This window comes from Ptychodera flava, chromosome 18, assembly GCF_041260155.1.
Source record: "Ptychodera flava strain L36383 chromosome 18, AS_Pfla_20210202, whole genome shotgun sequence".
NCBI lineage: Eukaryota > Metazoa > Hemichordata > Enteropneusta > Ptychoderidae > Ptychodera > Ptychodera flava.
This window is the reverse complement of record NC_091945.1, coordinates 3983745-4010781: the sequence shown is the minus strand read 5'-3', so window position 1 is coordinate 4010781 and position 27037 is coordinate 3983745. Positions and strand designations below refer to the sequence as shown.

General features: G+C 37.5%; 2 protein-coding genes across 2 annotated transcripts in view; both read right to left on the bottom strand.

The window, feature by feature from the left end:
- The window catches only part of LOC139116693 (uncharacterized), a 559130-nt gene that overhangs the window by 89028 nt on the left and 443065 nt on the right, over positions 1 to 27037 (bottom strand). The gene's annotated exons all lie outside the window — the stretch shown is intronic.
- On the bottom strand, positions 63 to 26498 carry LOC139116667 (uncharacterized). Its single transcript, XM_070679247.1, has 12 exons — positions 26375 to 26498; positions 23947 to 23988; positions 18135 to 18310; positions 15983 to 16086; positions 14544 to 14659; positions 13626 to 13744; positions 5244 to 6705; positions 4284 to 4458; positions 3729 to 3839; positions 1548 to 2097; positions 924 to 1359; positions 63 to 881 (listed from the first exon to the last, which is right to left on the bottom strand). Exons 1-10 carry the CDS (start codon positions 26415 to 26417, stop codon positions 1911 to 1913), a joined length of 2535 nt encoding a protein of 844 aa, XP_070535348.1. The 5' UTR covers positions 26418 to 26498; the 3' UTR covers positions 63 to 881; positions 924 to 1359; positions 1548 to 1910.

The window sequence follows — 27037 nt, the reverse complement described above, 5'->3', positions numbered from 1 at the left end:
AGTGTGAGCAGTTTTATTGCAGTTCACTGCAGCGGTTGGCGCTCTATTACTGAAAATGGTTGTAATCAAAATCTCCCTTAAAATAATCATGAATACATGCCATGGCCTCCAACCCCCATTTGATATACACAGAGTATTGATTGTTACAATCTGTATCATGATTGCTGCCTATGAGGTGTAACATCAAATCATTGTGACCCTAGTATTTTTGTCTCTCCATAAAAAATCTGTTTGATTTGTGTAGGCTTAAAATATATTAAACATTAACTTGATTGAAAAGAGCAAGAAAAAAGTAGGCAATCTTTTAATTGATATTTGATCTACACAATTACTTTGATTTACTAATAACTTGAAAACTCTTCATTTGCATAACTTAAATTTGCATAATTTATTATGGTCACCCTCTATCAGAAGCAAATCCATCTCCTCCTCCAATTTTCAATCAGAGGGGGACATTGCCCCTTTGCGAGAGAATCCTGGAGAAAACTAGGCAGTAAGTTACAGATTGTCAATACTTAACTGCTTTACAAATCTCAAAGGAAATTGTGGAGAAACATGGAAAGTGGTGCTCAAAATGATTCCAGTGCTGTCGAATGTAAATTTTCCTTTTGCATATTTGAGATGTTAACAGAAAAGATCTATGAAAGCTACTGGATGTAACAGCAGTATTGAAAAAATATCTGTATCAACTTTACATAATACAACTACAATAGATGAGTGAATGGTCTACTGTGTGATTATTTATGAACTCTGCTGATAAAACATGTTTGTAAATATTCTCTAAATGTTAAATCACTTGTAGACATATTGCAAATTGGGATGTTATAAATTTACTGGCAGTGTGCTGTGTACATGAGGTGTGGCTGGAACATTCCACTCCACTGATACTAATGGGTATAGAAGGTATGGCTGGAACATTCCACTCCACAGGTACATAAGAGACCAGTAGGTATGGTTATATGGCTGAAACATTCCACTTAAGCCACTACATGCCTCTTATGTTGAAAAAAAAGGACAACTTTTTTATGACAGCATGGAGATATCAATTATGTTCATTGGCATTCTGAAACATGAAAAAGACTGATCCAAAAGTAATATCTAAAATACAACCAGAAATACATGCTAGCGATATAGTGGCTACTTTTTTGACAGCACAGCAACTTTACACTTTACATTTATCATATTCAAAGCGTTTGATTTCATCATGGTTGCTTTGAGTTTGAAGGAGATATTCATTATTTTTATACACACAAAAAAAACACTATTACAGATTTACTTGGTCTCTTTAACCTCTTAAAACAATGTAGAAGACCCTTGTCACACACAAAAGCATCTGTCAAATCTTCAGTCTGACATCATCTTAAAGGTATACAGTCACCTGTAATCTAAATATGCCCATATATGGTCAAAGGGGCGTTCCTTTGTATTCAAAATGTCCATGCGAGGGCGCTGTTTTTAAAAAGCGGCCATCCGCTTAAAATCTGCGATTGGTTAGATTTTCTCTTTCCATGGTAACTGTGGCAAAATTGGAACAGGTGACAGTATACCTTAAAAATATCTTTACATTATTAGTTTTGTTTTCAGCTGATATTTTAGGTCAGTGAAGTTCTGAATACTGTGCCTTGATTTTGACAACATCTGGAAGTGTTAAATTATGAAATTTCATAGTTATGGCATAGATGGTCTTGTGTGCCTCATGTTGTTTATCAACACAACCTATTTATGTAGTGTTAAAGAAAGTTAAGCATCACATTAAATCTGGTCTAAATATCTTTCATGTTGAATGTTGTCTGATGATTGACAAGATTTTGTTGTCAGTTACTTTGACAATTGTTATTGTACGAGTGGGATTTAACTTTAGCGTCAATCAATAGTTGGATGAATTTCCCCGGAAATTTCTCTTCACTTCACTACTTCAGAAAGAATACCTCTTCAATCAGATTATTCTCATGTTCAGCGTTGTCGTTCTCTCCAAAGCTGTTGGTTCCAAATAACTCTGGTGTCTTAGCAACAAGAGGTCTGTGATGGTCATACATTGGAGAGTGTATAGAAGTCCTTTCCATAGAGTCTACAATGGCAGTTAGTGATGAGCCGTATCTGTCAGACAAAAGATAATCACATTCATGAGATATCTATCTGATAAATCTTCCCTGTAAGATCATACTCACTCTGGCAGATCTGTCACATGAGGGCGCTCCTCAAAGGATTCCCTTGAGTGACTGATCTTGATGTCTAGACAAGGTCGGACAAGTTTTGAATTATGATACTTATACAGAATTTATCCGCCATGTGGAATGATGCTCTGGCCATAGAAAAGGAATAACAAACTTTTTTATTCCCATTTCTCTGCTAAATACATTGTAATGCCAGAAAAATTTGTATGCTTGATTCTCTTGATTTAATAGTCAACACAGATTTTATTATCATTTTTTTGTTATTCACTTTGTTTCGTTATTCATTTCCTCACAAGATCCACCAATCTATCAATCTACATGAAAACAACAAAACAGGAATGTTTACATGCCGCAGTAATTTTCATGCATAGCATGATGATGATTAGAACAGAAAACAGCATACTGTACATGTGATCCTTTTACATTAAGGTGGTTGGAAAGGCTAGAGCGTCAGTTATAAACTTCAATAAAACTATTAAAATATAAAAGTAGTCAACATTCTCTGTGGAATAAAAAAACTAGTCATTTGGGCACAAAGGCATTGCAGAGTTATAGCCTGTTGAAACTTCTGAAAAACTGACCAAATAAGAAGAAGTTGGGGAGTCCTTAGTGTATTAACTATGGTAGAGGTCCCCTAGCTTTTAATAAAATGTTTGAAAAGGGAAAGTCATTATTTGCTGTTTTTCAGGAAAGTTTGACAAGGCGGTGCTGGCATTCAGAGTGAGTGACTGCTATTGTAAATGCATTTTTAGATTCTTTGAGTGTCAAAGAGGTGTCAAAAGTGAGATTAACCAAAAAAACTGTTCTGTGACTTCAAAAGAGGGGTGCAAATATGGCTTGTTTTCAACATTTTTGACAGAATAACAGTTTTCCTACATAATTGTATACCAATCTAATCTAACCTTTGAAATGAGATATGGACATGGAATTTTTACAGCCTATTAACAAGGTTACAGATAAGATTTGTATGGCACAATTTTCCTGTATTTGAAGTAGTTTTTGAAAAATCACATTTTGAAATTTGAAAGAATTTTTAATAATTTTTTGATATGTAAACCCATGTAAAATCATAAAAACAAATTTATTTACAAATCCTGCCGTACAAATCTTACAATAAATGGTGTCAACATATTTATAACTAATTTGGTAATATTAATACTATCCAATTATTATTAAATTCAAATATGTAAAAAAAATATGAAAAATTAAATTTTAATATTTACTGGTGTCATATTTCAAAATCATGGCTGCAAATATACAATTTTCATATTCTTTGGCGAAAGTATTAAAACTAAGGGAGTATCCTGAAAATTTGAACTAAATATCTTGATTCTAACACTTGAAACTTGACATTAACTCTGAGAAAAGAATTGGTGCAAAAATAGCCCTTTCTAGCCACCTTAATATGGTCTACTGTATGGAGTGCATTAATCTTTGCACTTTAATTTTTTAAAAGGCTTCCATGGCTAGTCTAGCATTATGTGGATGAGGTCATGATGAGGATGAGAAAAACCTTTACTTTTGCTGTGCTAAACTGTCAGATCCTATACTCACCCATTGACAATGGTTTCTGTGTTTCTTGGTGGGCTGGTTCTCTGTCTGTTTATCTCACTAGGTAGATTGTATTGCTGCTTGGGAGACAACAAAGATCCTGGGTCTTCATATCTACAGGAACAAGATGATCATTCAATTTAGAGAATTGATGATTCCTAATAACCATTATATACTTTACTCTAAAGGCAGGAAAATAGACGATGAAGTCTGATGCATCAGTAAGGATTAGGGGCATGTCAGGTTGGTACATAATATAGTTGTAAAATATAGGATTGTGTACAACTTGTACTAGTGTTTCAAATATGTGTGAGAGAGAGAGAGAGAGAGAGAGAGAGGAGAGAGAGAGAGAGAGGAGAGAGAGAGAGAGAGAGAGAGAGAGAGAGAGGAGAGGAGAGAGAGAGAGAGAGAGAGAGAGAGAGAGAGAGAGAGAGAGAGAGAGAGAGAGAGAGAGAGAGAGAGAGAGAGAAATGAAAAGTGAAATGAAGAGACAGAAACAAACCCAGGAAGAGATAGACAGAAGCAAAGTTTACATTTATACTGGCATTGACAACTCACCTTTCAAGTGGGTTTCTAAGAGATTCTGTTGTGTATTTAGTATCTGGTTGTAGCATCTTTTGACTGGAAGACCTGTACGGTGATGTATTGCTTGATCTGTCAGCATACAATGGTGATGTACCAATATCCACTGTATGCCTCTTATCCAAGTCATAGTTTGGGGTTTTAGTATGGTCTGGAAAAAAAATCACAGAGTGTAGTAATGTTTTTGGGTTTACATTTGAAGTTTACAGAAAGTTGCAACTTCATGTCAACTAAACAATTCAATATCCTTGTTTCTTTGACAGTTTATCATGAAAATGGAATGACTGTAGTTTTGATTTGTTTGTACACTTTGTATTCTTGCTTTTTCCCAAAGTGATGGGAAGCAGTGGCATGATGGCTGAATTACAACCTGTTGGCACAGAACTATTATTCTTTGACAACTACCTCATGAATGTGTCTACACAATGTATACTTTTGGGCCAATGAAATTCTCCATTGATATCGATTCATTGTCAATAGCTTAAACAAATCTCATTACTATACTTTGCATAAATTAATACAATTATTTGGTAAATTGAGCATTACATTGTATATGCATGAATCACAAGGTCTTTGAGGGGCTGTATCAAGATTAGAGTTTCAATTTGAAACTGTGTTGTTCCAAAAACACTGCATGTTTTCAAGATGTTTCAAATATATCAGCTTAACTACGACTGTAAATACAGTTACAGTGGAATACTTTATTTTCACTACGAATTTATTTTTGCTATTTTCGCTGGACCCTTTTTGCGTTGAAATAAAATCCAAGTGAAAATTTTAATTTTCTATCCTTTGCATACAGTAAGACTAAACAAAGTGAAAATAAACTATCGCAGTGAAACATTGAAAATCTGTTTTAAGCTAAAATAAATTCAAGTGAAAATAAAATAGTCCACAGTATGTATATTTCTTTTTGTTGACAACATAACTACCTACCATTTGCTAGGCTAGCAGTATCACCATTAAAACCATTATGCCTACTTGGGCTGACATAGTCATCTCTTCTATCCAGAGATGTGGACCCACCATTATTCAGTACACTGGGTGTGTGTGCTAGTTCCTGTTTGCCATACAGATCATAGTGTCTACTGGATGAAGTGTGCTCACCAATGTTCAGCTCCCTGTACGAGTTGTTCCCGTCTAGAGATCTATATGAGCTATCCTTTGCATTTATGGAGTTGACAACATGTTCATCATCAAGGTCAAGTCGTCTCAATGGAGTATTGTCTTCTGTGTCAAAGGGTGGATAGTTTGTTGAAATTGCTTGATATAAATTGTCTTGGTCTTCGTCTGATTTTGGGCTGTATTTCTTCTTGTAGGTTGGGCTTTGTGGCGTGTATGGACTGAAGTATGGTGGGAATTTTCCATGGAGTTCAAAGTATCGCAGGCGATCCTCATGGAGCTCTCGTTGCTGTTTAAGCTCTTCCTGTTTCCGTGACAGCTGCGTTTCCTGATCTTTGAGTTTATGCTTCAGTCGGATCTGCTCCAGACGTAACTGCTCTCGCTGGATAAGAAGCTGCTGTTTACGGAGTTCTGGTGACAGAAGCCGTGGAGCGGTGCGTTCTCCTTCAGAGTTAGATGGAGGGAGAGGTGCTGGTACGTAATGTGCATCATGCAGTCTTCCTGGATCTATCCCAACACTATCCGGTGTTGTATGGAATGGTACAGTTGGTGCTGGATATGCACTGGAAGGGTATGCTGGAAGACTGGTCCTGTGTGATTCTAAGTTAGTTCTCTGACTATCTAAGGGCAGGCTTCTGTAATTTGCAGAGTCAATAGGTCTGTATTCATCACGTTTTAATCCATTTCTTGCATAGCCATGTGAATCACTGTAGACACTTCCCTGTGACAACTTAACATTCTCACCATTGTACTCACTTCCTTGTTCACTATCAACAGGTGTCAATGGTCTAAATTCACCGCCGGCAGTTCTGGATTCATACGTATCTGGTGGTGTCAGTCCGTCGTATTTCTTGGAGTTTCTTTGACTTGCTGGTGCTGGTATATATGAATCTCTGTATTCCATGTGATTATAGTTGTCAATGGAGAAACGGTCTATTGGTTCCGATCTCTCTGACAATAGATCTCTCTCTTCAAGCCTGGGAAGGTCGGTGTAGTTGTGGTTTCTGCGCTCTGTGTCAAGGTGAGACCTGTTGGTACTTGCAAACTCTGGCTTGAAATTATCCCGGAATTCCTGCTGGAAACGCATCAATCCAGTCTCCTGGGGATGAAATCTTGACCTGGAATCCATAGAGTACATTCCGTTTGTTTGTGGATCAGCTGCTTGGTGGCCGTTGCTGTTCACTGTGGTTGAATTATTCAACCTCTCTGTAGGACAAGGCAACCTGGCGTCGCTTGCCTCTGGCAAGTGAAAGGACGCTGTCTCCATTGGAGCGTTCTACAATGGTAAATAGACCATGGCAGTTACTTACATGTAAATAGTATCAGTGTTTTGATGATAAATCAACCTGTTAGTGAGGTGAACATACTGCATTCAGTGCCTGCAATCCATGTGTGACCATACAGCCAAGAGATTGATTACCAAAGTGGTATTTAAAAAAAACTCAGCTGCTGTAGATATACCCGGTAACTGAGTTTATTTTTTCTGCAACAAAACTTTTCATTGGCTTCTGTTGTGTTTTAACACGGTGTTCACATATACAGCTCAGGGCTGTGAGATGAGAAGATCCTCTCAGCTCACCTGGACAGAGTCATTACAAGTGATTCCCTGTTCTCCATGTTGACATTTCACATAGAGAAGGCACAAATGAGTTCATTCTTTTTATTCTAGGAAATATTGAAAAAGTAATATTTATCTCAGTGAATGCTGTTTTCAGGAGAAAACTTTGGGGAGAGCTGTGTACTTTGTCTTACTACAACTTGACCTTCCCTCCCTATTCTGAATATACCAGTCCATTATCACTATTGAAAATATTGGGAATGGACCACAAAGTGACCTGTATGGCAGTAAAAAGGTTTAGCTCAAGGATAGAAAAAAGTGCCTGCATGTAAATGACTACAATAAAAAATTGATAGATTGATTTACATTTGAGAATGATGAGAATCCAAAGTTTTAAACATTCGATTCAGTTTCTGCCTTACCTTAGTTATGTTGGTAAGTCCTTGTAAATTTTTATTTTAAAAGGAGATAAAAATCAAACCACATTTGAATTTCAGAGGAAATAAAATTTCATTATGAGTTTCAAAGGTAATAAAATCAAACTATATACAAACCTGACAATTTCATTCGCAATATGATTATCACTGTTCAATATGAGACTCAATTACAAATACAACATTTACAAAATTAAAGCAAGCAGTTTCTATGTTTAAAGCCCCGCTCGAAATGGACCGGGATCAGGATTAACGCCGTGTTTGAGTGGGTGGTGAATGGGCATGGTTGTGCATAATTAGCGTTTACGTAACGGTTTGAGCGCTGGCGGTGTATCTGTGTAAGCTGTTTGCTCCCCTGCTCACGGTCAATGCCAATAACGGTACAATCAAGAGGAACACGAGCTACTGCACTGCAGCTAGCAGTATGTTTGCATCATTTAGAACTGTGAGCGGGACACAAATGGCCAGTGGGCTACTTTATCAATTCATATTTGCGTGGTCGCGGTCAGCAACTCCACCTAGCGTGTACGATGCCGTGTGTTCGGACGATACGGCCTCCCACCACAACCTTGCTAACGCTGACAGCCATAAACCACGGTCCCTCGAGGGACCGTGCATAAACAGAACAGGCGACATGCGGTTTTAATTCGGATTGCGCAAGAAAAAATTCTATTCGATTCCGCTCTGTGCCTACCCGAAAAAGTATATGTAAGCTTACGTTATGGAGCTAGAGACGGAGCTCGATGGATACGTTCATGTAAGACAATATGGCCGGCCATTGAGCCCTTGACCGTGAATCGCTGGCAAACTAACGATTTGGGACATCAAGAGAGCATTTTTTTGCAGTCTGTGTGCAGTAGAGTTATTGGGGTGGGCATAGATCGGAATCGAGCTGATTTCGGCAGATAAGGTATCCACAAACTTAGTACTTTTTCGTACGTGGTACAAATTAGGACCGCGTGTCATAGGTATTGTCTAGCTGCGCTAAAAGAGTACGTATATGGTTGAACTTCTGCTGCAGTTCTAACTTCTCTCTCTCGGAAGGGGCGGTGAAATCGATGTTGCCACGTTTGGTCTTGTCGCGAACTCGCCTAAGATTTCGTGCTCTGATAGCTTCGGTGGTAAGATATGACGGAACGTCGACTGCACAATTGGCCATGGTGATAAGATGCTGACGAAATATCATCAAAACTACCGCTACAACAGACTGAGGAGACGGTCGACAGAACCGCTTATAAAGACAAAATTTTCAATATGTAAATGTGACCTTCACATTGGCAAAGACTTACAGAACGACGCTTACGAATGCGATGGTTTGTTATGGAAATATGACCTTCAAAAACGACGCTCACAACAAAGACGATAGTTTATTATGGAAATGTAACCTTCAAAATGACCTAACATTCTCACAATGACACTAGTTTATAAAGACAAATTTTCATTATGTAAATGTGACCTTCACATTGGCAAAGACTTATAGTACGACGCTTACGAATGCGATGGTTTGTTATGGAAATATGACCTTCAAAATAACACTAGCATTCACAATGGCACTAGTTTATTATGCATATATCTAACCTTTACAGTGCAAATGTGACTTGTAAAATTAATCCCAAATGCTACATGATAAGAAAATGTTTTCTTTTGGCACAACCCACCCCAAAAAAGCTATCTCAATTTAAAATATCGCTCACCAATATGCCAATTTATTTTGTTTCAACTGGTCGCATAACCCTTCAAATGACTCCGTCCTCGAACGTACCACAGATCTGATGTACGTCCATACTCCGTCTCACTGTTTCTCTTTGCGGGAATAGATTGTTTGTGGTACGTCCATACTCGTAGCGATATACAAATATAGGAGAGCATGGGATCTTCTAAGCTTCAGCATCTTGATGTGTCACGCTGTACTTTGCTTTGTAGCGTGGTATTTATCGAAATACCGGGTATGTTTATATTTTACAGCTTTTATCACGGTCCCTAGAGGGGCTGCTGTGCTTTTATGATGAATTTGGACAAATTTTGAACAAGAACATCTACCTGTTCCGTCTTTTTTATCTGCCTGTTACAGCAATCGAATCACGATTGTTGGTCATATTTAGTTTTTCTACCTTTCAAGTACGTGTCGATAGCGTTCAAAAAGTCTTCGTACGTGACAGATCGAAAAGGGTAATGGCTAGTTGTGATATTTATAGGCGAAGGAAGACTTTGAAAATGTGTATAAAACCTGCAGCATATCAATGTCCTAGACCAAATGGTAATCTTAGAAACACTACAATTCGCACCAATTATTATAGGCTGCAAGTGTCGATGTGGCCTAATCATGGAGGTAGTACCTCCATGGCCTAATAGAGCAGTTCACGGTTACAGGTTTGTTACTAAATATAGCTATACGCCCGCGACATCGGACACTGCTGCTTGGTGCAAACAAATTTTTATCAATGTTGCATATACATGGCTGTTTTTGCAGCTTGTACTCTGAGTCGTGAACATGCCTTTTAGTATTCACTGTTACACTAGCAGTCGCCTACTAAGAAGTACTTCCATCATCTTTGCATACGTAATTTTCACAAGCGTAATCTAAAACTGTGGATTAATATTTATATTTGCATATTCGTGAAGAACGATGACGTAGACTCTGTACAGACTCATTGGAAATGTCATTGGGCCTTGGCGTCACAATTAGAATTTTAGTTATGCCGTTGGAAAACCTGTCACCGTAATCATAAGAAATTTCAAACAAGTACTAGCAATAAAAAGACACAAAGTGGTCGTCCAGAACTTTACGTGAAAATTCCTAATCCGAAAGATGCGTTGAAGTCGAGTACCTACATGTACTCTTGTTCCACCGCAGTTTGAAAGTAGAACAACTAAGGGCTTACGCAATGAGACAATTTTCTTGTTTCGGAGACGATATCTCTGAGATAATTTCAACTCTTTTCAATTGCAGGAACGTTTCGGTAGGATAAAAATGAAATTACGAAATGTGTTTACAGTTTTATATGTCTTCTCGTCACCATGCACCATAGACTTCGACAATCGTATCGCTTTTGCCGTCCAAGACGTCACCAGGGACTTTTTGGCGGGTTACCTACACAGGATACGGTCGAGGTGTCTGTTTCCCATTGTTTCCTTTGCTTTTAGACTTGTCGGGTAATCAATCAGGCTTTCCCAACTTTGGTGAACTAGAACTTGTCTCGTTAGTACTTAGGGTATATGAATATTCATAATTATGTCGCCTATATGTCTGGCATTTCTACTGCTAATACAATTTTATTACGATCATGACTCAGTAGAGTCTCCGAATTCGAGTGTTCAACATGTCTCGTTCGATGCACCTGAAAGTAAACTCTGAACAAGAACACGCTATTCGTGGTTTGTTCGCCCATTACGGTTGGGAGCTTCAAGAAGAGTTCGAGGGCAATTGCCATGACAACATCGTCGCCGACAGTCTTCTGAATGACAGTGGCATTACAACCGATGTAGTAGCAGTCCCAAGGGACTCTAACTGCAGCGAATGTGAGTCCTGTCTGTGTCAGCCTTGCGTCACGACATCCTGGCAAGAGTGGCTTGGTGAGGGTCAGAGACCAAGCGTCCTGAATGCCGGCGTCAGGAAGCGCATTTACAAGAAGTACTGGACAATGTTGGAAGAAGAGGCGCTTGGAAAAAACGAGCGATACTTGTCCAAAAAAGCTGAGCTGATGCAGGCAGTTGGGGTTGTCGTCACGAAACGGCAAGTAATGCCCGATTGCGTGTTGAAACAAGTGCGGTCACTGTATCCAAACCTGCCTAACCAGCCATACAGTGGCCATCGGTGGATGTAGATGGCATAAGTTCATAGCGTGTGTAATCCAAATGCACACACAAACCAAACGGCCCTTTTCAGGGCCACCAATTTTTCAAGAAAGGGAACTACCGTATATTGATTGTGTCGATTTAGATCGTGTTCCAGCGCTGCGCCTCCTGGTTCCGTTCACCCAGCCCGGCCCCGCGTACGACACTGTGTGCCCGGCGTTGGGTACACGGCCTCCGTATAACTAGCTCTGCATGGCAGGGTGTGTGTTACCGGCGTGATACGGCCTCCCACCACAGGCCGTATAACGCCGGTAACAAACAGCCCTGCCATGTAGAGCTACCGTATAACCAACACTACGAACACACAACGTCGTAGGCACTGCAAAAACAAGTTGAACATTCATTGCTACATCTTCGACTCTAAAACAAGACCGCAAATGCATTTGCAGCCCAGTACTAGTGCTACTACGACTTTCTTCGCTAAGGTATGGCCCGAGCTGTCTCGGCAGATACGCTCTTGGTTTACTTTTGTAATCGATCTTGTGTGCACAACAAATGTTTGCGCATTTGCAGCTTTGCGCGTCCCTCAGTGACTGACAGCTGTTTGAAACTGGTAACGACCGTTTTTAGCGAACGCGTCTGACTGTCCTGACATTGATTTTCCCTAAAAATCGTCGCCATGTCGAAGAATTACGCTATGTCTGGTTTATCATTTTGTGGCCATTATGTTTACAGTACAGTAGGAGCTGTTACAATGTCAGTAAGGTTTGCTTGAGACTCATTTTCGGTGATTTTCGCGGAGCGGCCTGCCTAGCTGTTGCAAGTTGTCACTCAAGCACCATGATGAATTTCCAATGAGGTAGGGGGCCTTTTATACCCCGCACACACCGGTTAAGATTGTTGATATTTACATTTATTTTGCTCATTTGCATATTAGTCATGTGATCAACTTGGTTTGAACAAACTTAGATCTGCATCAAGTAGGACTATTTTTGCGAAATTTCAAAAGTCTAGGTTTGGTAGTTTGGGCGTTTATGGTTACAGATACTTTAAGTTATCATTTCTACATTTATTGAGCTCAGTTGCATACTTTTGGAGCTGTGACATTTAGATTTCTGACATTCCATCCTTGACCCAATGTACACACAATGCTGAAAACTGAGTGGATGGACAGAATGACTTACATACAGATAGAAAGACACTGGACATGTAGTATTTCCCCTATAGCTCATTGTCATGGCAACTGGAATCAACAATGTCAGTTGTCAACAATCTATAAATGATACTACCGGTACTACAGTTTATCTGGAATCATAATTCTGGTTCTGTCTCACAGCAACATCTTAAATTTATAGGAAAAAAATATTTGATTGTTATGAGCTACTTTCTACTGATCAAATCTACTTTCACTTGTAAAATTTGATGCTTTTCATTTCAACAGGTTACATATTCTTGCGGATTGAATGACTTGAAAGCACCACCCAAAAACTTTATGAACGTCAGATTGAAAATACCTGTAATGTACATTGGTGGTATATGGACCACTATACCATGGTTTCATTTTTAGTTTCATTTTATCTGTTTGACAGATTTGAACTTGCAGCTGCAAATAGCTCTCACTTTATATATTTACTTAAGTTAGAGAGTTGAAATATCTGTCCCTGAGGTGCGTTCTACCTAATGTTTGTCTTGCATCGTTGGATCGTATTGAAAACCTATTTTCTGCCCGAGACACTCCAAAAGCATCACAAGTTCAAAGTTCAAAAGAGATGGATCAGATTATTAATGAAATTTTGATTTCTGAAAATTAAACTGTGATAACATACAGTTATTTGGACTCTCTCTAAGTTGCACAGTTCTTTTCTGATCTACCACTTGTGGGGGGCTCATTTTAAAGCTCTTGGAGAAAAAATCTTTTCACTGTCTTAGTTTTTTGAAAATCAAAAATTCTATTTTTCCTCGTAAAGTTAACACAGGGATGATTGCCATTTTGAATTTCAAATATCCGGATATCTCCGGTAATTTGTCTCTAAGGTACCAAATTTTGCATGGTTACCCCTGATTTTGATTCTTGCTTTGACAAGAGAATGGTTGAAAGTTTCATTGAGGAGAATTTGAGTAAAAGTTTAAGTCCTTCACTTTCGAGGCACATACTACCCTAACACATGTCAGGTTTTTAAATTAAATGTTTGAATCAGATTGCCTTGGAAGAGTCTTCGGCACAGACAAGAGTTCAACTTGAATAAACTTTGCTGAAGTGGATTTAATTGGTCTATTCTTTTGTCCCGTTAGATATGAAAAACAATCTGAAATGTAATATTTCAAATACAACGCAAATTTGGTGAAAGTATACAGTTTAGAAATCACTGGGATAGTCCTGTACATGGTTTGGCTGCCATGAAAACTTACCTTGAGTGGTGTTGCAACAAGTTCACTCAAAGTCTGGGACATTTTCTCTTGTTGGCTTGCTAGCTGTGTTTGGTAAGACGTCAGCATTTTCTGACATTCCATGTATTGTTGTTGAAGATGTAAAGCTAACGGTCAAGGATGATAAACACATGTAATATTGTTTTCTAACGATTGATGAGAACAGTCTCACAAAAAAAATAAACTCAATGTTTTACATGTGGTCACTATAAAATGTGTTCATACGATAAGTGCGACTATAGCTCTATGTAGTGTATGGCTGACATTATAAACCTACACACCTACCTTTCTAGAAACTCATACAATTACCTTATGTACAGTGCTTGAGATTCAAGCTTGGAAGGGTTAGGCATCAGAAGTTATTTAGCTCTGAAAATCCACTTCCAAAGTTCTGCCATGTGCAGGAACTTCCAAAATATTTCAAATGTTAGAATTGAAACGAGAAAATGTCAGGTATCAGAGTAGACAAAAGATGCTAGCATCATTCTAAGGGAATAACAATTTCAGGATGTACATAATGTGGTTCTATTAACTTTTACCCTCTGCAGCCCAGCTCATTAATGGTTCAAATTTGTTCAGCTTTATGACTAAGTCAATATGCCCTAATTAATTCTAAATGGTACTATGTCAATATTAGCATGTAACACACTGTAAGGAAACATAAAAATGGTGAAATAAAATTCAAAACATTGAAACAAAATGGTCTATAATCTTGCACGGTGATCTGTAAATGTTTTTCAAACTTGCAGTTGTAACTTTCTCTTGCCTTTGCTTGTTTTGTCTTGCAATTGTTGTTTGTTTTGTGCTGTGAATAAATGTGTTAATAATAATAAAAAATTAAAACATCGGATTTTTTAATTTTTGTGGTTATTTTCTGTGACAGAAATCGATAAAGGATATCTTCTCTTTCACTGAGTATTGTGTTGTATTGTTGTTTCAGTTTAGCAATTTTGTCTTCAAATGTATGTCTTTCTGACTCAAGCTGTTCTTCCGCATTTTCTTTCTCTTCACCAATCCTGGGAAAAGAAAATCAACAGTTCAAAACAGGAATACAATCTTTCCGTTGCTACCTTTTATTGCCCGAAGCAATTTGTTAACTCAAGTGTTTAGTCTGAGTTCGTAAACCACGCTGTAAATTGAAGCAGATTACTGCTGGAAGCAAAATATTTTATTTGCAGCAAAATATTTTATTTAGCATTGCTGAAATTTATACTTTTGCAGTCATGGCATGAAAACGCAATGAAAATCTAAATTCTAAAAGAGACTTTAAAATGGTACTTTGTGGTGGATGGCTTTAACAAAAATTCTAAAAATACTTTTCTGATGATGTTAAATGTTGTGTACAACACAAATAATGTCTCTCACCAACCTACCGTATGTCCTTATAGATTGCTAAAACAACATCATTGTACACAAAACAGTTGAACCAAGTTGCTTTCATGAAAGGATTCAAAGACACTTATTCCATAGGGTTCCTGTTTGTCTTTGGAGCAGACATTCTGATCCAATTCTATCAACATTTCTGGATAAACCATTCACACTCCAAATATATCACTTATCACCTGAAGATCGCATATTAATGTTTTAAAAACCTTGAACACTACAATTTTACAAGACATTCAAATTTTACAATAAAAGACTAAACCTAATGACTGAAATTGCGAATAAAAAGTTGATATGATAGAACATTCCCCAGCTACTATAAAAACCCATACAGTTCATTGAGATCATCAATTTTCATCTTATTTTCACAAAGCAAATTGGTGCATAAAAAAATAAAATATATTAGTTAGAGATCCCCGGAACAACAGAAGCAAGCATAAAATGGAAATAGGACAGATATTTCACTGATCATGGGTTGACATGCTGGTTGAAAACATTTCACTTCTTCTATGACATAGATCTGTATAAATTTAGTGAGTGTATTCATATACATGTCAGCTGTGGTGAACAACTTAAATGACAAAACTGGAGTGATGGCAAGATGTAAACAAAACAAAAAAGCGTAATCAAAGTATGACAAAATCCATGCAGTATTTTGAGAACCCACGCTACAACCAATATCCAGTATCAACTTAGCTTTGGTAGCAGTCAATACGTTTTTATCCTTAAATGGCAATGCAATTGTAATTTTGGTAAAAGAGTAAAAAAATATTAGAATGTCTTTGACTCGGAGACTGATTGGATATGCTGCTACCAGTATGCTGACATCTAAAGAATTTCATTTTGACTTTACTGAAGAAAACCAACATTTAACAATGGGAATGTTTGTCACGGACCATGGCATTGCATGCAACAGTCAATGACAAAAGTTGACATTTGAACTATCATTGACTTACCTTGCCAATTCTCGGATCAGGTTTGCAACTCTCTTCTTATCTTCAGGTCTTAAATCCTTCAGCGCTGGCCTCTCTTTGGATTTCATGCTGTTTTCTTGTTGGGACTGGTATTGGTCAGGGAGAAAGTAAAAATTAATTTTCTTTGACATCAATGACTGTGTAGGCATTCCAGGTGGAGTACAAGTGTGGCTGTGACTCCTATCTCTGTTGCCAAGTGGATTTACCTTGGCGATCAGCAATGGCTTGCAGTGTCTGTTTACACGCTGGATATCAAGTTATGTTGACAAGCCGATCAGACCCTGTACGCATAAGCCACTTACAGAAATGCCTTTGAGACACCACTCACAACTTGTCAGCTCAGACATGCAGTACTTGCAAACTAACCTAATCATTGACACTGGTCCATGGCCTAATCAACCTTCATCACAACAGTGTGTCACAACCAATGTATTGGAAGTTTTGATTGTTATGAAGTTGATAACAACCGTGGGGTGGCTCAGATCATCTGAGTTCTAGTGCCCTGGTTAGCCAGTTCACAGTGAGCAGTAGCGGTAGATGCTGTGTATTAAACTGGCTACAGCTATGTGTAATCTCTAAACAATGTCAATAATTCATTACCTTGATGTTGTGAACAAATTCATTCACTTAAAAGTCAGAGAGAAAGCATTTGGTATCTTTTTATGTTGATACTGCCAAATGGATTTGACTTACAAAATATTTATCATTTAAAATACATTTTACAAGTCCTGTATATCAGATTTAAGCATGTATGGTTTGTGCCCATACCATGCAGAGATGAGTTGAAGCTATAGTATAGATTACGTATTGAGTAAAATGACATGAGGTTTAAAACCTAGCATACTGAGAGATAATGGATCGTGAATGTGAGAACAATACAGCCAGGGATTGGTGTGGGACATAATGGCAGTGAAAAGGGTCATTGATCTTTGGCAAGAGGGAAGAATGTTTGGACTCAGAAAATCAATACACTGACAACCACATGACAAAAGGCCTACAGCTTAATTTATGCCACCTAAGCTAAAAGACTCCCCTGTCAACATTATCAGTGAACAGCATGGCTTTCTACAGCATGCTGTGCATGTTACCATGGAAACATTTACCCTGGAGTGATCAACAGGTGTGTGTTCATATGGTGTAGAAGGAATTTCTTTTTTTTTAAAAGTTCCCTATGAAACTACAACACTGTAACAGCTTATAGTCATGTTGCACTGTAATATAAGTCTTTACTCTGGAATAACATATATTTTCACATCTGTGGATGAACCCTGGCCTGTGGATCTAATCTGCCTGGTGTTGCCTTGGTTACAGTGGAGGAAACAAAGAGAGATTAAGTTACTTGTACATACTTTAAAGCTTTCATCAGGTTTTCTGTCGCATTTGTACCATTCATTTGGAAGTGAAGCAACAGTGTGATTTGGCATCAAACAATATTAACACTATCGCCTCTAATAAATTATCCAGACACAGAAAATGCTCGCAAGTAAAAAGCACCTATTATCGAAATATCTTTATGAGATATGTCGTTTGTCATTTTTTGAAGTTAATATCACAACAAAAAAGTGAGTGTCAACTGTGCACTGTCAATTATTAAAGCAAAGATATTGTTATTGCATGACTCTTCTTCAGGGAATAAAATTCATTTCTAATTGGTCCAGCACAAATATTACAACTTGCTGTACAAGTGTTATTGTAAAATTTCAGTTAAAAGCAAAAGCTTAATCACAGAAAAATATGTGTTGGATTCCTCTTCAAAAACCTTGATATACTGAGTGATATATAGGAGAATTATTTTGAAATTCTACCGATGTATTTGTTGTGACTTCAATCAGCAATTTAATGTTGAGAATTTTTCATATACCGGTATAGTAATATACAATATACATGTATTTTGTTGTATGTTACTGATAATACAGAAAGTTATTCAATTTACTTTTTTGACATCACAAACAATCTTATTGAATGAGAACTCAATTCTATATCTGCTGTGCATATGTTAAAAGCATCTTTAGAAACTTTTAAAACGATACTGAATAGAATTCTTCTGACTTTCTATCTGTACTGAAATACATGAATGAATCTTGTCACACAAACCACACCCACACCCAACTTTCACATAAATTGCTTTACAAACCTCATCACTTGCTTTGTTATCTCTATCTTTGTTGATGCTTTTAAGGGGTCTTCTCTTGCCAGGCGACAAGTCTTCCACAATAACTGGTGACTTAGGGGGTACTTTGGCTTTGATCTCCCTGGTCCGTCTTGCCCTCATCTTCACACTGGGTCTTTTATTACCCATATCATTCACTCCTGTAGATCAGAAAATGATTAATTTAATCATAACCAATTCCACAATAAAGGGGAAAAATGTCTGCAGCCACATTGTGATCCATTTCAAAATAGGATTTTATTTTGGGGGAAATGGTGCAGTGATTGTCTCTGGAAACACAGTACAAAGGTGAGGTGAAGTAATCAACATTTTACATTGTAAACTCGGTGTCTGGATGCAGACAGGTATGGTTGTGATCTAGTTAGAATGTGAGTCCGGGAAGAGAAAAGTGCCCATTATTCTGTAAACAGGTCCAGTTTTACTGTTGAAAACAATGAGTTTGGAACAAACCATGGTGGTGAAAGGGTAAATATGAAAGTTGGGAGGGGCAAATGTATTGGTAATCCAAACAGGAATAGAGACTCAAATGGCACCAATTTTTATAGAAGAGACACAGGAGACAAAAGTATAGCATCACACTGCAAGAAATCAAAGAAATGATTGGTGGGATTGGGAGTACAGCGGTGACCAAGTCTATTTGTGCACCATAGGTATACCAAGAGGGTATCAGTATCTAAATCAATTAATAATTTTTACTTAAAAATAGGCAATTGAATAAATTGTAAATGTTGTACGAGTCACTGGTAGTGTTCATTAACTTGAAAACTGGAAGTGGTTTCACAGGTTGGCAGTGGGTAACAGAAATTCAAGTCTGGACATGGCTATTGCTTGTAAAGCAACCATTTACTGTATCAGGCATTCTTAAGACTCCATACATTGTAGAAATTCTTGGCAGCATTACCATGTGACATTTCAGAATTAATGTGTGGGAGGTGCATATGATAGATACATTGCTTTGTTTACACATGTCATACTGACAATTCAACCGTGTAATTACTATATATCTATACTCTGAAGAGCGTCTCTTTCCCCTCTCTTTATTTCCTCTTGCCATTGTTCAGAAAACAGTCAATGCATGACAGAGATGCAGAACTTGAGAAAGATATCTCATGCACTGACGAAAAAATCATGATTGCAGTTTCTCTTTTTCAGAGACACAGTAAATAAACGTATTTTCAAGACTTTAGCTGTCATTTTATGCATGGCAAAACACATGATATGTAATATTTTATGGTATTTTATTCATGAGATTATTATTGGGTTTTAAATTCTTTGACTTTTATTACCAATGAAATCATTTACTAATGGTCACTTTCTGATTAAGAGGAGAATGATTTGGAGAAAAAAGAAGGGAGATGTTTCTGCTGTGAAAAGGTTAAAATTCACTGAAGTATTATATACGAGACCAATCATACTTTGTGCAAGTTTTTAAAAAACAATATTTTGAGCTGCAAAATATATCAGACTTGACTGGAAGTTGTCTATGTTGGTGTTTGTTTAGGTAGTACACATCTTCAGTTGTTTTTTTAATTACAAGTCCATGCATGTCTGAACATGCACACATCATTTTGTTTTGATAAATGTTGTCTTTGTCTATTTATGATAGTCACTTTAGAAAAGGAACCCAATAGGATATTTGAAATCACAGTCTCAAATTCCTTGACTATCCAATTGATGAAACTAATAAACAATAACAAAAACGTATTCTCGTGAAAGAATGTGTTAACACACTGGTGTTGCAAGAATTTGACCTGGTCAAAGGTCAACTTACTTGCCCGACCTTTAAGTGCCCAATGTCACCAACATGGATTTGTATCAAATTTATCATGATTGCATTGGTAGCAATATTTCAACCCAGTGGTGGGAATTAATGACTGACTGTTACTGGATTAAATACACCTTGTTCAAGTTCAGGCATAGTATCAGGACTCAAATTCCAACTACAACACCAACAACTCATTTAAATATAGCCTTTCCATTTTTCACAAAATAACAATACAGCTGTTTAACCATCAGCAGAAAAGGGCTGTCCATTCCTTATCATATCATGTCCTCAAATTAGTGTTCTACTGTGATGAGATACTTCTGACATGTTTTTGCCAATAAAGTTCAAATTAACTTCATTATCAATTACATTGTCATGGTCAACTTCAACAGTAACCAGTAGTCTTTGGACCAAAATTGGTCAGAGGTAATTTCAAACCATGCACTTCACCACATGTATTCTTTTTGAAATACTTAAAGCGCAGTGGTCGTCGCGCTGCGCGTGCGTGATTTTTTTGTTGATAAACATAAATTTTTGTAAACATAAGTCTTCTCAACTTCAACAGGAGTGAGATGGGAGCAGTCCCCCACTTTTTTAAGGCCTTTGTAAGACTCAACATCATGCAATAGTAAAATATTAGATCGGAAACGAACTTCAGTGGTGTATTTTCTATCTATAAACTCGTGTAGGCTACGAACATTGGGACTACACTCGCACATTAGTCGCTGAGTTTCCTGCACTCAGACACAGTGAACAAAAAGCTTTGATCGCGCGATCACGCTGGTTGTACACAATGCTATGTACAATACAGTGAAAGTACATAACTAAAATGATCAACATTGCCTATATATGTAGACCAGCAACAGCACAATGCCTATTAAACACAAAAATTACACTCAAGACCATGATCGGCAAGCCAGAGCAGGACACGGGAGATGTTGTCGGGAGACGGTCACCGCGTTGACGTACACGGATATAGAGAATCCGGTCCCACAACGTACCGGCCGCCCGCGACGACTTGGCCCACAACCAACTGTTGATCACCATGTCTTACTTCTCCTAGTATTACGTGGTAAGAAATAGTAAAATGACAGGAAACAATAGAAAAAACGAGCGGGTTTTCGCGGCATTTGGCAGGAAAATTGCCCGGCTACACCGTGCATAGACGTATTGAGAGATCATGTGCCCTGGTCCTGTGCACGGTCATGGCAGTGATCCAACCGCTAGCTGGTGTAGGCCTACCGGTGCTGGGCAAACTTCGTTGTTGTACCTCCTGATTGCCGGGTAGGTCTGAATCCTCTTTCAAGTGAGATAACCCCCACATAACAAGAAGACCTATGGAAAGGTCCTTCGCTTGACTTGATACCTGTACTCGGAATTCTCGTTTGCACCCCAAACGGGGTAAACTTTGTAGTTGAGTAGGATTCTCCACAGCCGAGTGTAGCGCGTCATATACCCGGTTTGACACGGACGTTCATACAGAACACGGAACGGAACAGATGCAGAGATGCTTCTTGCTGCAGCGGGCATTGCTCTGCGAGCTGTAGATTTCTGTAGTTTGGGTTGTTGTCTTTGTACTCCTGTCGGGCCTCTTGAAATGAAAGCTCTCGTCCTTGCTAGCGATGTTGAAAACTAGAGCCCGGTCGTTGATAGTCTGTTGGCGTATACATGCGTACGTCTAGCTCTATGGCTCGAGCGATAACAGTAGCCGAGCCCCATTCAACTGATTCAAGAAAATCATGAGCAAATGTGATCTCAATCCAGCGTGCAATCATTGTTCAATGTTCAGCAGATATTTAACTTAGATTAATTGACCTTTTATTGCTTGTTACATTTGGATAGTTGGTATGCTTGTGACTGATCAGCCGCCATTTTAACAGCCGCAATATCGCAAACGTTACAATCAACCCGTAACATGTGCGACGTTCTTGGATTTGTTTACAACAGAGGGGGACCCCCTCAGGGGATGCGCAGCGCGACGACCACTGCGCTTTAATTTTGAGTGAACTTAATTCTTAAACCACAATATGCTATTGATACATGTATTTCATTGCCACAATACAAGCTCAGAAGTCATTTATTTGCCTAGGCCCTGGACAACATCCACTGTGAAATGATGGTTACTTGTTCAAGCATGCGCTTGTGTAGTTAAAAGAAAAACAAAAGAATGATCCATTTCAAACTTTGAGGGCATTGTAAATAAGAGGTGTTCAGTATTGAAATATTTGAAATTTGATACTCAAGTCTTTGATCATAAGAAATGAGGAAACTGTATAAAATTTGTTAATGCAGAACAACGGCATACAGCCTTTTCAATATTAAGAAAGACAAATAAAAAGGACAAAACCTCCAAAACCCTGATATAATCATCTGAGGACTGAATTTAATTTTAATATAGGTACTTTGTGTATTTTCATAACACCATTTATTCTTTGATAATACCACAGACAGTAGAATCATTTACTTTGACTATGCACTTCTAATCTATGGTAATACAGAGTTGTGTTTCTCAGCAAATGACAATACCGGTAGTGAATAAAGTTTCAACATCTTTTTCAAAGAAATGTTTGGTATGTTCATTTCAGTACCTGTGAATCAAAGGCTGCTGTGTAACGAAGCTACAAAAGTAAAATTTGGAATATTCCAAACATTTCTATGCGGGTATGTTCTTGGTTCAGTTCCAAAGGTATTGACTACCATCCAACTCTCTAATGGTTGTGTTGAGTGACAAATGAAAGTGCCATTGCCTTTTTGTGATGTTTTTCACACATAAGTATTTGACCTTGAAATTGTAGTTGGATCACATGAAATAATGGAAATGAAGTTTCAGGGCACAATCCTTCGGATTCGACATTTCCATACTCTTTCAGATGTTCAGCAGACATGCTCTTCAACAAATTACAATTCTGATTGGTACTAATTCTAAAGAGTCCACACAAAGCAAGGCATTTGCCATGCTGAGGCACACTGTATGCTCACATGGCTTACAGCATGCCTCTACCCACTCATTAACGTAGATTACATACAAGATGACGCAATAGAATAATAAAACTATCAGCAAATCATAGCTGTTTATCATAGTCTAGGTAACGTGGACAATAACTTGACATATTCATCTGATGAGCATTTGAATTTTGAAACTTAAAAGTCTACATTCGCAATTTTTATCATCAATTTAAATCCGTAAACAAGATCATTTCTAGAAACCTATGAACTTTAATTGCATTTAAATAAAAGCCATTGGATAAGTCTTTCAAAGAAAATTATGTTTTGATCAAAAATGAGAATATTAAACCCTAAAATTTACATATCAAGATTTCATCGTTATTTGAACACTTTTTGAATAAAGTTATCTCTACAAAGCTAAGTACCAAATTTGAAAGCTGTCTGACAAGCGGTTTAGATAAATGATGTTTTGACCTATCTGAAAGATATCAGCTAAGTATGTGACAGAAAAGGAGTAAACATTTTTGAACGCAATAGAATAATAAAAAACTATCAGCAAATCACAGCAGTTTATCATACCGTTAGTCTATGTAATGTGGACAATAACTTGACATATTATAAAAAACTATCAGCAAATCACAGCAGTTTATCATACCGTTAGTCTATGTAATGTGGACAATAACTTGACATATTCATCTGATTGCAAGGCAAATAGTAGCAGTATAAAAACTGTCTGATATTTTTTTGTGAATAATAATAGTTTTATTGTAGTTTAAATGGACCAGGTTCTAGGCTGTGAGTGGGACTGTCCCGGGACGAGGCCACCTAACAGTTAAGCACAATTTGCTTCGACCTTCGGACTCTCAGAGCATTTGCATGTGGGTAGCCTTCATCCACAAAGCTATTGTTCCCGCCAACGAATAGAAACAATGGCAGACAAAGCACAAAGTTTTTGCAATATATTGATAATTATCACTTTAAAAATACCGGTATGGTTAAAACATAAGACAGATTATGAGATATTGATAAAATAGAAAAGAAAATACAACAGATAAAGATACTTACCCGGTACATGAACCAGAGTTAGATCATCTTCATCATCACTGGCTGTTTTCACAAAGTCAAGGAATTTACATGTATGATGACAGTGTACTACATTTAGCATAGCCTGTCTACGATTTTTAGTACAGTCTTCCACCTGACCACAATACAAAATGTAAATTGATTTCTATGAGTTTTGCAAACTGAACATACTTATTTGTTTTAATTGGTGTCTGGTTTGACAGATTCCAGTTCTTTTATCTTGTTTTCTGATTACTAACTCAGGGTACTTGATTTATGAGTATTAATTACATTACCTTTATCAAGGTGGTAAAGTTGGAAAAAGTTACCATGGTTTGGTCATTTTAGTTTCACACAGGCTGCTAGGCAAAAATGATAGGATGACAAGACAATCTATTAGGTGTATGTTTCCACTCATGAAAAAACATGTATAGCATCAAGACAAGTGTGGTCTGTAAATTTGCACAGTTAAATATACCTTCTGAAATAAAATTAATGTCACTAAAAAAAATATTTAAGTTTTGGTTGCGGGCAGACTATAGTTAGAATAAAACCAACTTATTTTGTTATTTTTCAGTTGAGTCAAAATTCTTCAAAGTTTAACTAAAATCTTTGGTCACCATCAGTGTTACCAGATTGGTTATCTGGTGATAGAATACTAATATATCAATTTTTCGTGACATTGTTGCCATAATGATTATTTTTTGTCAAGTACAATAGAAGGAATAGAAATTGCTACAGGAATACTGTAGATATATGGAGTCTCTCTTCAATGACATGAACACCTGCTAATTTTTGTATTTCATCAAAATTACTTCGATTGCGTGCAAAGCTTGATACTGATCAATTACTGCATTTCTTGGTACTATGTGTACTTTTGCAAACAATAATTCATGCAGTATGAGAAGGCAATGTCTCTGCTGATTGTTGTCACAATGATTATTTTTTGCCAAGTACTATAGAAGAAGTAGAAACTGCTGTATGAATACTGTAGATGTTTTGAGTCTCTCTTCAATACCGTGGAAACCTGTAATCTGTATTTCATCAAAATTGCTTAGATTGTGTGCAAAGCTTGATACTGAACAATTACTGCATTCCTTGGTAGTTTGTGTACTTTTGATGCTCGATGGGAACAATATTATACTAATCTGATTAAAATCAGATGCAGTGATAGCCGATATCCTTCCTGGCTGCTATTGCCCATACAAAGAAAGAAGACTAAATGACAAACTAGAACACCAAAGAACATGCAATGAATGGGTGAAACATCACCATATTATCTACATTTGATTTTAATCAAATTGGGCACAATAATCTCTAAAGTAATATAGAACGCAAGTGCTGGTAGCTTCATTGTCCATGATAACAGACGATCTAGATCAGCCATACATCATTAATTCTCGACCGCGGATCATCCGGGTACTTGCGGTTTTTTACGTCATTTTTGCGTTCACAGCACCGTGAAGGGGTTCGGATTTTTCAACCAACAAAACAATATTCAAGTTTCAATATACTTAAATGACATAACTTTTAGTTCTGCTTTTTCCACAAAATTTTTGAATCATTCACTCTTCTGTATCGTCTGATCTCTCATTCACCTCTCTCGTACACTTTTCACCTACTGACGTCACTCCGCGGTCGAGAATAGGCATGAAATCTTCTGAAGACAAGGTGAAACTGTTGGCTGACACAAGCGTTGTACATCCCTTATATCATTCCTTTTAAGTTACAACAATGCAATGTGAGGGCCACAGAAAACACTGTGAACGAATAATCTGTCCAAATAACTGAATAGAGTGTACTAGTCACAGGTGCTTAAATCAACCAGTGATCGCGAAGCCCCCTGTAAACGTACATAAATACGGGGCTTCGCGATACTGGTTGATTTAAGCACCTGTGCCATACACTACCATTGCTACTGGTTGTCAGTGATTTTTTTCAGAAGCCGGATGGACGTGTCAACGATGACTCTCATTTTACATATAAAGCATGCAATTTACAAAAATTTAAGTCGTTAATGGATATGATGTACTTTGTGCGAGATTTCAACTTAGAGAACGTTGACTAAACCAACACCGGAAGTGACTGAAAAAATGTTTACATGAGGACCGAAGAAGCCATACGTACAGCGACTTGAAAATCTGCAAAGTAGCCACAATTCTGAAAATTAGATGAAACTAGGAGAATCCGATATCAGCAATTTCTAGGTTCAGTTCGATTTCTTTTTGAAAAATCAAGTTTCAACCATACACTGCAATATTGACAGTGACTGGCATGCTGAAACACGTACGATAACAGTGTCACACAGAACTTCGATGCATGTACGAATCAAAAGAAACCTATCGAGCAGTGGAAGACTTACAGTCCTAAAAAGTTCCATTCAAGTATTAAAACGATGTCGATCGTTTGTTTAAATCGCTGAAAAGGATACAATCTTTGGTCCAGTAAATTTCGTACGTCAGGTCGTCCGCCATGATGTGTCCTGTATTTACGAATTCACCGCCAATGAACTGCGCATGCTCGAAAAAGTTTGACAGCTCTTCTCATGTCTCCACAGTGCATGGTGGGTAGTTGGACGCGTCGCGTGATCAAAACCACAAAATTCAAAAAGTGTAACGAAGATTGATTAACATGAAAGCAGCATCGCCTTGTTTATATTTTCGTGGTGGGGAAAATTTTAATTTCAGGAAGATAATTTCTAAACTATGACCCGAAGATGATCTACTGGGGTAGACTGTACACACATTGCAACTGACAAAGGGAAGATACAACTTTTTCTATTTCTGAAAAGGCAGTGGTATTACCAATTTCAATGTTAATAGAATCGATCACTTGGAAAATAAATTAATTTGAGAAATATGACATTACCAGTCATGGAATCCTTTATACCCTTCTTACAACACATGCTCTAACTACAATGGAATTGTTTTTTTTTTTTAAATTTAAATTGTTCAGTTCAACACCCCAAAACTGTCAACAATGACTTGATTTTGTCTGTTTGATGATGTTGTATACTCTGCTAAATGACTTAGGGTAATCATGATTGGGGTAAATGGAAAAAATATTTGTGTTTCCGGTAACCTGACTAACCTAG

Coding starts and splice junctions, on each gene's coding strand:
- LOC139116667 (XM_070679247.1), bottom strand. CDS start 26,417: ATGGCGGACGACCTGACGTACGAAATTTACTGGACCAAAGATT. Junction 6,706..13,625: donor TTGTTGCAACACCACTCAAG/GTAAGTTTTCAT, acceptor TTACCATTGTAG/AACGCTCCAATGGAGACAGC. Junction 2,098..3,728: donor ACAGAAACCATTGTCAATGG/GTGAGTATAGGA, acceptor TTTGTCTGACAG/ATACGGCTCATCACTAACTG.